This window comes from Trichophyton verrucosum (genome assembly GCF_000151505.1).
Source record: "Trichophyton verrucosum HKI 0517 chromosome Unknown contig00692_1.f1.exp, whole genome shotgun sequence".
NCBI classification, from domain to species: Eukaryota; Fungi; Ascomycota; class Eurotiomycetes; order Onygenales; family Arthrodermataceae; genus Trichophyton; species Trichophyton verrucosum.
In genome coordinates this window covers 28,010-40,211 of record NW_003315278.1, presented here as the reverse complement: position 1 = coordinate 40,211, position 12,202 = coordinate 28,010, and the positions used below count along the sequence as shown (strand labels likewise).

Here is a 12,202-nt window from a genome sequence, read left to right as displayed (position 1 = left end):
TTGACGCTGAGATTGTTTTTTTGATATTTCCCTTTTAGGCGTTGGAGACGGCGGTGAACTCTGATTGGTCAGAAGCTTTCCAGGCAGCTTTCGAGCTTACAACAACAACGAAGAGCGAACATCAAGCATCGTCACATCCAACAGACATAACGAAAAAAAAAAAGAGAGAAAGAAAGAAAGGAAGGAATAAGCCAGAAACGAAGAGGAAGACGACGCTGATTCAGGTTGAGACGCCGCCGCAACAGCTACCGGAAACGCTCGCAAACGACTAGAGGAACGCTGCAGTCATGCCTGGCTTTGACTTCTCCAACTACAACCGCAACCGCGCACTCCACGCAAAGGGTGTACCGCTACCCAAGGCGACGAGCACTGGTACAACCATCGTGGGATGCATATTTGACGGAGGAGTAGTGGTGCGTTATCTAAGGCGATTGTGTGGCTTCCTCGCTCGGTATATAACTAATGCTTATCACAGATTGCTGCTGATACCAGAGCTACCAGTGGACCTATTGTTGCAGACAAGGTACTTGATAGTGTTCTATCTCATCCATCCGAGCTCTATCTAACGCCTGTTCACATGTAGAACTGCGAGAAAATCCATTATATAGCGCCGTCGATATGGTGTGCCGGAGCCGGTACTGCAGCAGATACCGAATTCACCACGAACCTGATCAGCTCCAACATTGAACTCCATTCTCTCTCAACCGGCAGAGCACCTCGTGTAGCGACATGCATGACCATGCTTAAACAGCACCTTTTCCGCTATCAAGGCCACATAGGCGCGTACCTAGTGGTGGCTGGTGTTGACCCGACTGGAACACACCTCTTCACTGTACATGCTCATGGCTCGACCGATAAGCTCCCATATGTGACCATGGGCTCCGGTTCTCTCGCCGCCATGTCTGTCTTCGAGTCGATGTGGAAACCATCATTGACAAAGGACGAAGCCATCAAACTTGCATCTGAGGCTATTCAGGCTGGTATTTGGAACGATCTGGGTTCCGGAAGCAACGTTGATGTCTGTGTGATGGAGAAAGACAAGCCAACCAAAGTGATGAGGAACTACCTTACGCCTAATGAGCGAGGAGAGAAGGAGAGAAGCTATAAGTTCCAGAGGGGAACAACGGCGTGGTTAGATGAGCAGGTCATTACAAAGGCTGACCTAGCTCGATATGTCACCATCGAAGAACTCGGTGGAGAGGAAGCTGTAGCAGAGCGGATGGATGTTGACGTCTAAATAGACTAGAGTTTCTGCTCCTTTGACTCCGCCAATTCGATATCCCATTTCATGGCTTGTCTTCTCGTAAATTAAGCATAGACTTGCGTATTGAAATCAGGCATTCAGGCCAATTAAACCCAGTCATATGTATAATTCTATGGCTATATCTACATATATACACACACCTGATCAGATCGTACAAAATATCAAACTGCCATTCAATAGGCTTTCAAACCACCGACTTGAGGCCCTTCTACTTCCCTTAATATGTCCATTATATATTTCCGTCTCTCATGAGGCACCCTGCTCCCAGAGTCAATGTATCGTTGTATGCCAGCATGATACAAGGCCCGGCACATGGCAGGCAATATCGGTGCATTCTGCGTTCGAAGAAGCTTGCAGCACCGATATGTTAACCTCCATGCAACCCGATTAGAAACAGGCACAGTAGAGAAAACCAATGCAAGGAAAGTTATCGTGTTAAGACATGCTTGTGGGTCAAGGATAGGTATTCCCTCGGGTAAATACTTGGTAGGGTTTACTGCCACTCCTTTACCAGGTGGTGAGTATCGTAGCTTTTGTAAAGCGTATCTCAGCGGCTTGTGGTTCTCAATGAGTCCAAGGAGGACCCCTCGGGAGTGTATGACGTTGTTTTCCGTATATAGCAGTAAACGATGGAGAAAGTGTGGGTCGGTTATATCTGTCTCCAGCGCTGCTTGTTCAAATAATGCATTGCCGAGGTTATTGAGCGATGTTCCTTTCTCGTACATCCACATAAGTTCTGGTTTGTGCAAAACACCACAGTCAAGGCTGTTTATTGCTGATATCATCGACTGCGGTAAAGGTCCGGTAAGCCCCATTCGTTGCATATATTTTGATCTGACCGCCGTCACAAGAACGTGATCCGTGTAAGGGAGACCTAGTTTGTCGAAACGCAAAATAAGAGACTGGACTTTCGCTAGCATACCACCCCTTTCATGTAATCCAGAAGCTTGTTTCAAGTAGAGGAGGTATTTAGCGAACAGATCCATTCGGCGACTGTCAATATCGAAATACATCTTTGTGCGGCGGCCAATAATTCGTAGTAACCACATCCGCACAAAACAAACTTCCTCGGCAGTAAGGGCTTTACCCAGCTGGTTTTTGTCCGGGCATGAAACTTGAAACTCCATCCATATCTCCGAAGAAAGCATGCCACGAAGTCCAACCAGGCGCTGCAGCATCCATGACCAAACTAGCAGCATCTGAGGGCGGTTGGTATCATAATTGGGTGAGCATATCAAAGCTTCCGTAGTGCCGAATATGCTGGAAAGGGCGAATGTACTGGGGAAGTATCGTAACGTATTTGACATCTCCTGTAGGCGATATTGCAGGCTTTTCCTATCCATCCAATCATCTTTTCTTGGCATAGCCGGTTTCTCAGTAGAAAATTCAAGGGTATGTAGCAGAACCTTGGACATGGCCTTCTGCTCTAAGTGCCCCATCTTCCTCAAGGTATGAAGAATATGGTTGCATAAAGCGATCGATTTAGTTCCCGGCGGTAAATTTAGCAATATGTCCAGCCACAGGTTAAGAGTGGAAGGGCCAAGGTCACTGGCCCTTAGCACAGCGCATTCTCGCAAGCCCGTCCAAAGTTCCGTGTAGAAAGAAACCAGAAGGTCTGGGTGCGAGTGTGCAAAAGAACCCTCACTGCTATTAAGATTTGGCAGCTTAACAATTATATTCTCAATTTCATTGAGAGGTATTGCTCCAAGGGTCAAACCCGCCGCCAGCTGATCGAGGTGCTCAATTATGACTGGCAAAGAAAACCTCTGCAGACTCAAGTATTCCATCAAAGTCGCATAATTGTTCGAGCCCGGAGCATTTAACGATGGATCCAAAAGGAAATCGTGCAAATCAGTAACCATCCATCTTTTTATTTTCTGAGTTTGAAGTATATGGTTGAATATCATTTTGCTGAGCGTTGGCTGGACGCGAAGATTTATATCGACATCCCTGATCACACGACGAACCGAGTGTAGTGAAATTTTATCGTCACAGAAAAGGCATTCTAGGACAGCAGGAATGGCCTTTTCTTTCCTCAATCTTGGTGGTTTTGGTGGTGATGGAGGAGGAAGATGAGTATTTGAATTTCGTATACTAAACACTGGGACGGCCGAACTATTGCAGGCTTCTGGGGTGGGTGGATCGTTGTCTATATTATCAATTGCGGTTAGATGATAGGACAGACAGAGCAGTGTAAACATATCAATGTCAGCATAGAGAATTAAATGGTACTAACAAGCAGGCGTTTGGAATAATGGCGAGGGGGCAATGGAAGCTTCTCCTCGGGGTCGTCTTTCGGTACCTGAAAAGCCGAACAAAAGTGCAGCATCTAGCCCAGCAGAAGAGCCAATTCCACTGGCTAAGTCCATATTGCGACGTCTAGCAAGACGCCTCCTAGCCTCGAAAGGCCCTGGTACACTGCTTCCATAACGTCGCTGGTGCCGCCGGGCAAAGCTTGCAAAAGTCGAGGCAACAAGCTCGTCACTGACCCAAACATGGTCGATTGCGGGATTCCCATACTTCCGGGCCGCCGTTCGGCAGGCATGTCTACAAAAAGACATCCAGCAGCGGCCCAATGCCTATATTCCCAACAGCTTCAATGTCGCGTTGCTGTCCAATTTCAAGCTCTCTGTCTTCGCGTTCAGCTTCACTACCATGGTCGTTTTTTGTCGTCTTCTCTCGAATTTGACAGTACAATGGCTATTACTAATCCAGATGACTAATTTAGTCACGTGTACGCCGTACGACGAACCAAATCTCCGTTTTGAGTTCCCAAAAGGGTAAACAGGACAATTTCGACTTCGACTTCGACTTCAACTTCGACTTCATCGTTTTGACACGTAACTCAACGATCGCATAGGTCGGACAAATTGGCAGTCTTGGGTATCTGTACTCCTTACGTGAAAAGCTAATCCTTGACACACAATACTTTCAGAGGGATGGTTTTGCTGGGGGTGCTCCTTAACTAGTAAGTAGTTATCTATCGTAACTTATCTCTATGTAGCTCTAACTATCTCACTAACATCACTCTGCATAGGCCACCCACCCCATTTGTTTCAAGTTCAGGGACAATACATGTTTAGAGACATGCAATGATCACACGAGCCGTGGGCAAATGGAATATAATCCACAAAATTTAGCCCTTCCACCGACATCTTCCATCATTCCCTAGGATTTGTGCGGGTATTTCCCCTCCTCTGCTCTGCCGTCTCCTCTTATTTGATTCAAGAATATTCTTTTTTCCTGCTTAACGTGCATACAGAGATCCCGCGTGGCTTATACGCTAAAGCGTGACTATGGGACAGGAAATTTGGTGGTGCAAGAGGTACGTGCAAAACCTCTGATCAGTTTCCGGATTCTCTAGACCCCATGAGTGTCTTTCCAATCAACTGAACTCGACATCTAGTTAACTGAGTTCCTCAGGGTGCCATGCCACAACATAATCAGAGGCCACTGGGAGCAATTTGGTTGCAGATAATTAGTATATATGCAACCGTAGATCTTCACCGCCGGCCCATCTATACATATTAGGTATAATGATCCTGGGACCAGGCTAGTCGTCAGGGCATATTTATATCTCCGAGAAAGAGACGACAGCTCTCTAAACCCAGGGTGGAATTTGTCAATTGCCCAGTTATCCCGCGTTGGTCAAGTTCTAGGCGGTGCCATGTGACAACTCACCCATCGATACGACCTCTGGGCGCTGGCGTGCAACTCTAACTATAGCTGACGTATTATCGTAACGAAGAGGCAGGGCTCAGTCGATCGTCTCGAGACAGGTCTCATTCGACGACCGTCTGCAGTCGAAACTCCAGTGTTGGCACTGATGCTGCACTTTCACTGGATGGACTCCAAGCCACCGTGGACATGGGCCATCCGTTTTGCAAACTTTCCAGTTCCATGGGTTTGATATGCGTCGAGGCTCGTCGCAGGGCGCCACTTGTCACTATTCGTCGTTGACAAGAAACGAGTGCTATTTTCATCCCACAAAGCAGAAGAGCAGTCGCCTCCCAACTTTTAAACCAAACGTGGGGTGACGAGACTGATTAACAAGCTTGCTGGAGAATTTTAACTAGCTAACAAGAAGCGAGGGAAAAAATGAAAAAAAAAAAGCCTACTGTGAGGCCCTGGGAACCGTCTTAATGGGTGGCCTATTACCGGGGGCGTGGCTGACCCAAAGGTCTTGCTAGGGTTCAATCACCGTTTCCAACTGTTTGGAGCGGCATGGGGAGATTGCATTAGCGGGCGTTGGACTGCAGAAACCTCCAGTGTCAACATTGTCTATGTGGATTTACGAAGAACCGAGTCCTTTAGTCTTCGCCTCGGGGGATGGCTTTGTTAATCAAACACGGATAGCCAGATTAACAAGGCAAGATAGCATACGATGCACAAGACGTGATGGGCTCATACTAGCCCCAGCACTAACAAACCTTCCTTTCCTCCATCAGCAAAGGCTGCTGCTTGATGCAAACTTTTGCCCAGGTGGCCACGACAGGCAAACATTGCTCGGTCGATCGCTTTTCGGGTCATGAAAATACGTTAAATTACGACTGCTGGTACAACCCGGTATCAGGGCCTTTTCGGGGCCCAACACACAGGTTCAACCTTCATCCCTGGACGTATATTTTCGGTCTGAAAAGAAAAAATCTTTGTATAGGCCTGATAGACCGAAAACAAAGGTTAATTACAAATTAAGCTTCTGGCTCTGCCCATCTTGCGTGGTTGCAGGCCCCCGAGTGTTTGGTAGTTCAGGAAACGAATATAACTCCCTCCACACCCCCATCCACTTCCCTGGATTTTCCAGCCCAAAAAACAAAAAACGAAAAAACATTTGAAGGTGTTCTGTCGCTTCTCGAATCCTTCATAAAGTCATCTCATAGTGCGCCTCTTCCATCAGTTGATACTGGTATCGAATACATGGTATGAAAACTCAAGGGGCTCACGTTGCGCCAAAGAAGCTCGTTCGAATCACCACAATATTGCCATCATGACGACCAATCCCGAGTCAGGTCCTGATGAAATGACCGACCCGCCCGCTGCCACAGATCATGAAGTTCGTGCTATCACGCCTGATGTATGTATTTTCAGCCCGAAAAGCGCATAAGGAAAAGCCAGGTTTAATATTTGCATTGTGGATTCTGACCTGGTTTTCTTCCTAATAGTCCGGCGAGTATGAGAAGGACTATAACCCTGAGTATGTCTAACCCCAACATTGAAGGAGCCACGGTTGAAATATTCGGAGCTGATATGCTTTCACTCAGCAGTTCCATGTCACTCACTTCGAGTATCACCGATTACCCCATGGAAAGTGGTCGGAGATACCATCGATACCATGAAGGAAGTGAGTTCCCATCGCATAATGGATGTCACTTCTTCTTCTTTTTTTTTTTTTTTTTTTTGGCTATCCCGTGGCAGTATTGCAGTCAAGGCTAATAGCAGCTCCATAGCGTACCTCTATCCCAACGATGAAATAGAACTGGACCGATTGGACATGCAATATGAAATAATAAGGATGGTAAATGAAGGACGAATTTTCTTTGCGCCCTTGGATAACCCAGAACGACTGCTTGACATTGGTACCGGATCAGGTATCTGGCCAATTGAAATGGGTAATTCTTCCACATTTGCATCTATATGATCAACAATCCAAATCGACGCATGCTAAATTACCATTTATGCAGCTGAGATATTCCCCGATGCTCAGATCATCGGAACCGATTTATCTCCTGTCCAGCCGGGACAGGTACCGCCGAATGTTCAATTCTTTGTTGACGATGCCCAAGAGGAAGACTGGTTATGGCCGAAAGATCATTTTGATTATATCCGCTCGTCAATGCTTCTCGGAGCCCTCAATTCCTATAAGTCTCTCATAAACACCGCTCGCACATACTTAAAACCAGGCGGGTACATGGAGTGCCACGAATGGGATGTCGCCCTTTTCTGTGACGATGACACATTACCTGCACCGCAAGATGACTTCCAATGTCCGCATGAATTCCAGAATTGGATCCAATACCTGCGCCTATCCACAAAAAATCTGGATAGACCAGTGTTTATTGTTGACAAAATCGCCGATTGGATGCGGGAGGCCGGCTTCGAAGACGTCAAGGAAACCATTACAAAGATTCCGCTGAACCCTTGGCCCAAAGATCCACATCTAAAGCGTCTCGGTGCCTGGAGCGAGAGAAATTGGCTTGACGGCATTGCGGCATTTTCATATGCGCCTTTTGGAGCCCGCGGTCTCGGATGGACCCAAGAAGAAATAGAGGTCTTCTTGGTTGGTGTGAGGCGAAGCATCTCGGATCGAAAAGTGCATTCCTATCAACGGTTTCATGTTGTGACTGGCAGAAAGCCGTCGTCATGAGAATATCATTAACCACCGTATATTACACAGGGCACAGGGAACCGCAATGCGGAAAGGCTGGCTTTTTGATATCTCGTTCTCTCTTTCTCTATATCTCACCTTTTCCCCCGTCTCGTCAACTTAACACCATGCACACGCACTGGCACACACATACGGATAACTAATTAATGATCGTTACGGCCGGTGGTGGTTAAAAACCCTGAGGTAAAAGTGTTTACTGTTTGCTCTTATCCCTTTTCTGCCGTATATAAATCCTCCCAAATGTGTTGGCGTTCAGCAGCCCTTTCCGTCACTTCCCCTTCTTGAATAATCCCTTTTATCAATGTACATATATACCCTTGTGTCAATTTCTATTAGATCTCCATCTTCACAACTATACCTTCCAAAAACCCGCGTTTCATGCTATAGATTTCCATATCACCATTTCCAGTTTCCGTAATTGGGTTACTGAGAATGAAGGACTAACATGTCATCATCACCCGGCTATGCAGGAGTAGCGTTATCAAGTTCTTTGCCCTATTCTGCATCACCAGTCAAGCATTCCATACTCCATACCATCTATAGACAGTCTTCGAAGCCCTACTTCCGCCCCTCTCGGCCAACTATGACATGGTTGGCAAGTTACTGCACGGAGTATGAATCTTTCAGTGTCAACGACTAGGGGTTTGGGCAGCCCCAATTGTTAAGTATCAGTGTGATCTGTCCTAACTGTCTAATGTGCGCCATGCAAGCCCTCTGAAAGCAAACTGCAGGGTACTCCGTAGAAGACGATGCTTTTCCTCACGAGACCAGTGGACTGGACGGTTATAGTGCTTATCGCTCTACCCATGTTGAAACGTTTCGTTGGTCATTGCAATAAAGGGGTAATATGGCATGGAGTACTTCGTACTTCTACTCCTTATCATGGATAGACTCTTGGACGGTGACGAGTCGGACCACACTTCAAGAGCTTCATGAGCTGAGGTTAGGAAAGGAAAAGGGGCCAAAAAATGAGGGTTGCCGCTTTGAGAGAAGATGTTCGAAAGAAATGAGCTCCTAGCCGGCCACAATTTGAATCTCGACCGATCCCCGCCACTTCAACCTCTGTCTCTCCCCATAGTGGCTGTATTTGAAAACCCACGTACCGGGTACCCAGTACACACCGCCGACGGCTATAGTGGAGTGACCGGACATCGGGTCATTCTCCAAATTTCAATTCGTGGGAATAGCGTAACTTGCCCCATTGGGCTGGGTGAACGTATGCGGGATAGTCCATGATCCCTAGTTTGGCCCCTGTAATCTATCTGCCTGTTCCAACGCAAAGGTAGTGCGTGTCATACGATGTATGGGTGGGCAGCTTCAGATGCGTTGGGGCATGTAACATTTGAATCTGCGATGCTGTGTTCAATGTTGGCTCTGAAACGCTAGTTACTCAGACGACCAGGCTGACAATGAACATGGGGGATCCCTTGCAACCACAGATGACGCCCTGCTAGGCTCCCAGGAGTCTAGGCTCTGTGGTGAAGTTGGCAGCATATGCGGAGTCCCATCATCATATAGTAAAAGGGCGTTGTATAGCCAGGTTGATACTCAACTAATATAGCTGGGACACTTGCTTGCGTGTGAAGAATATAGCCTAGGAACTAGCATGTAGTGCGTTTTATGGACGCCCAAGGGTCTATGTGTGACAATATAGTAAAAAAGGCCACAAAGGAAGGAATAGAAGCCGGGGGGAAGGAAACGCGGTTGTCTAACGTATAACCAGCTTTTATTGTGAATCCATCTAAATGCTCCTTCAATAAATGCAGTGAAATGTTTAGCCCGTGTATATATTAGTCATGAATTCCTCCTCGCGGGGAAGGGGGGTATATATGTGCGTATCATTGTCCCAAAGATATATGCAACTCCAAGGTGAAGAATATCTAACCATTCCTCATTCATGGCTCTGAACTTCCTGTCTTGCCAAGACCCCAACGGCCAACTTCTCGCATAGCTTCCTCGCCACCCTCAGATAGTCTTCCATTAGAATTGGCAGGATTGCTTGCTCCAAGGACGCCAGCAACACAGCTCCAACCGTCACGGCCTCCACCCCATCTGAGTACCTCATTTTTGAACCTCTCGCCGGCGTTCCTATCAACAGAAAGATCGCCACCCCCAAACACATCAGTCCAGATCTTATTGGCTATTGCCCGGTCGAACAGGTAACTATAATAAGTTGCGCCATAACCAAACAAATGAGTAAAATAGCCTTGCCACGCAGTTTTAGAGTCAGCTGGGTCGGGTATGCTGCTGTGTTTGGAGGATACGGCATGAAGGATAGCAGTGCTGTCGATGTGGCATCCGGCGGAAGTGGTGTGGTAGGCCTGGTCCATTAACGCCATGATGATCTGCGTTTCATTATCCATGCCGCCATGTATGCTATCACGGTTTTGGCGGTTTCGATGAATATTTTGAACCATGTCTTCGGGCAGTGGGTCGTCGGTTGACCAGTGCCGAGCGTATAGGCGCAGAACCTGTGGGTCCATGGCAAAGCTTTCCATCAGCACGGAGGGCAGCTCCGCGAAGTCGGTGACGCAACGGGTTCCTGAAATCGATTGGAGATCCGTGCGGCCAAGCACTGAATGGATAGCGTGCCCCATTTCGTGAAAAAGGGTTCTGACGCTATGTTCCGAGAGGAGAGATGGTTTCGCAGAAGGAGTACTGGAGGCTGGTGTATCAAAGTCGCATATAAGAGCAATAGTCGGTAGCTGATAGAGGCGGTTCGTACCTGGCTTCAAACCCGTGGCCATCCCATCGTTGGGGTGTGGTGAGTCGGGTAGCGAAGCACATTCTGCTATCTCGGCTGGAGAAATCTCCCTCGAGCTTCGTAAGGTGAAGTGAGCCGGGTTAGGGCTTTTTCCAGGGCGTGAAAAGAGATCGCAGTATACAACGGCGATGTGGTTGTCATCTTCATCCAACACATCCAGCCTACGAACGTCTGGATTCCAGGTCTCGCCTGGTAAGGTTTCGCTCGGAACAAACCTGACACCGTATAGGCGGGTGAAAAGACGAGAAAGTCCCTGCATTACTGTCCCTAGAGAGAAGAACGAAGGAAGCAAATCAGTATCCCGCGATCTTCTCGCCCGGCCGTGTTTAACATAATATTTTTCCATATAGTACGAGTAGTCCCAGGGTTGAAGGTTAGTTGCCAGTGGGGATTCAATTTGCTTGAGCGCAAGTAGTTGGGACAATTCATCGTCTAGCTGACCACGGTTGCTTGCATTTAACGAAGATAGGAAGTTGACCACAGCCTCCGGAGTTCTGGCCATTTTATCACTCAAAGTCATATGCGCATAGCTCTGGTACCCAGACAATTTCGCCAGCTCAGCTCTCCGCTGGAGTAACGTCTCCAGCCGTCCGATCTGCTCTCTGGAAGAAGTTCGATAGGCAAGATGAATCTGTCGCCTGACCTCCGCGTCCTCAACCGTACTTAACGCAGCCTTTGGAGTAGATCCATACATTGGAATAGTCACTTTTGACCAGCGTTTCAGCTTCCGAAGAAGATCTGGGTCCATTCCCTGAAGCTGGTTTTTGCTAAAGCTAAGCTGAGACGTCTCTGGATTCATGTTTTTGACAAAATCAGGGCCAAGCTGGCTGATTTCATTTGACAGAGTCACAAATCGGTGTCTATCTTCAGGGGGTAGATGAATGGCAGACTTTGCAAAGTCTCGTAGAAACGCAGTGGCTGCAACATTTTCCTCCTCGCTCCAGTGGGAGGTAACCTCGGGGTTCTCGATGGCCCGCTTTAACTGCTCATGGAGACCAGGAGTCGTGTTGAGAATATTCATATACTCAAATATAAACGCAAATGCCTCCGTAGCAGCCTCTTGTATTGCGGGATCGGGATGGTTTGTCTTCATGAACTCGGCCATGTCTATCACTCGACAGAGCAAGTCACTCAATTGGTCGAGATCCTTAGCCATCCGCCTGAAATCCTCCATAGTTGACGCTGCTAGCACCTTGCCAACGATCTTCTGACATTTGTGAAGCGAGATATGGGCGAATTTGCGGAAGCCTTCTGGGTTCGTGAGATACTGGTTCTGCAGTAAGCCTGTACGCCTCGAGGAGGCCGATTGCCGCTGGGAAAACTCGCGCCAGAATGAATTCGAGTCAAAAACAAGCCGTAGATTGGTATCATCGTGCCTCTTAGTTCCAGATAGGCCTGCTATAGCCGGGTCGAGTCTCGTGCGCTCTGGTACGGCCACCGAGTAGCATCGAGAAGTGCCAACGTTTATACGCAGAAGACACCTGTGGCAGGTCCACGGCCGCGGCTGGAGGACCCGGAGCATTTTCTGCAGTCAACCAGCCGGCCTGCAGACATCCAATTATGCTATTATATCACGGTCGACAGGTATTTTCAAGCGCTCGCTGCCGCCGGTTTGCTGGTTGTTGCTTGCTTGACGTCGGAAAAAGATCGAAGTTTTTCTTTTCTGCCGAGAACGAAAAACCCAAAATGGTCGAACGTCAACTTCAACTTGAACTTCTCTTCTTCCTTCTCCTCCACCATAACTAACGCCCGCGGACAACAGGACACGATGCTTGGTTCAATTCTTCAC

General features: G+C 47.8%; 4 protein-coding genes across 4 annotated transcripts; 2 read left to right on the top strand and 2 right to left on the bottom strand.

The window, feature by feature from the left end:
- Nucleotides 1–287: 287 nt before the first annotated feature.
- TRV_06298 (uncharacterized protein) lies at nt 288–1,237 on the top strand (the record flags this gene model as incomplete). Its single annotated transcript, XM_003019623.1, has 3 exons — nt 288–413; nt 476–523; nt 584–1,237. 3 exons carry the CDS (start codon nt 288–290, stop codon nt 1,235–1,237), a joined length of 828 nt encoding a protein of 275 aa, XP_003019669.1.
- Nucleotides 1,238–1,437: 200 nt separating this feature from the next.
- On the bottom strand, nt 1,438–3,633 carry TRV_06297 (uncharacterized protein; the record flags this gene model as incomplete). The annotated part of the gene is made up of 2 exons (XM_003019622.1): nt 1,438–3,413; nt 3,501–3,633. 2 exons carry the CDS (start codon nt 3,631–3,633, stop codon nt 1,438–1,440), a joined length of 2,109 nt encoding a protein of 702 aa, XP_003019668.1.
- A 2,618-nt stretch (nt 3,634–6,251) lies between these two features.
- TRV_06296 (TAM domain methyltransferase, putative) lies at nt 6,252–7,628 on the top strand (the record flags this gene model as incomplete). Its single annotated transcript, XM_003019621.1, has 3 exons — nt 6,252–6,338; nt 6,483–6,873; nt 6,946–7,628. The coding sequence occupies 3 exons, from the start codon at nt 6,252–6,254 to the stop codon at nt 7,626–7,628; spliced, it is 1,161 nt and encodes a 386-aa protein (XP_003019667.1).
- A 1,916-nt stretch (nt 7,629–9,544) lies between these two features.
- TRV_06295 (uncharacterized protein) lies at nt 9,545–11,935 on the bottom strand (the record flags this gene model as incomplete). The annotated part of the gene is made up of 1 exon (XM_003019620.1): nt 9,545–11,935. One exon carries the CDS (start codon nt 11,933–11,935, stop codon nt 9,545–9,547), a length of 2,391 nt encoding a protein of 796 aa, XP_003019666.1.
- Between the last annotated feature and the right edge of the window lie 267 nt (nt 11,936–12,202).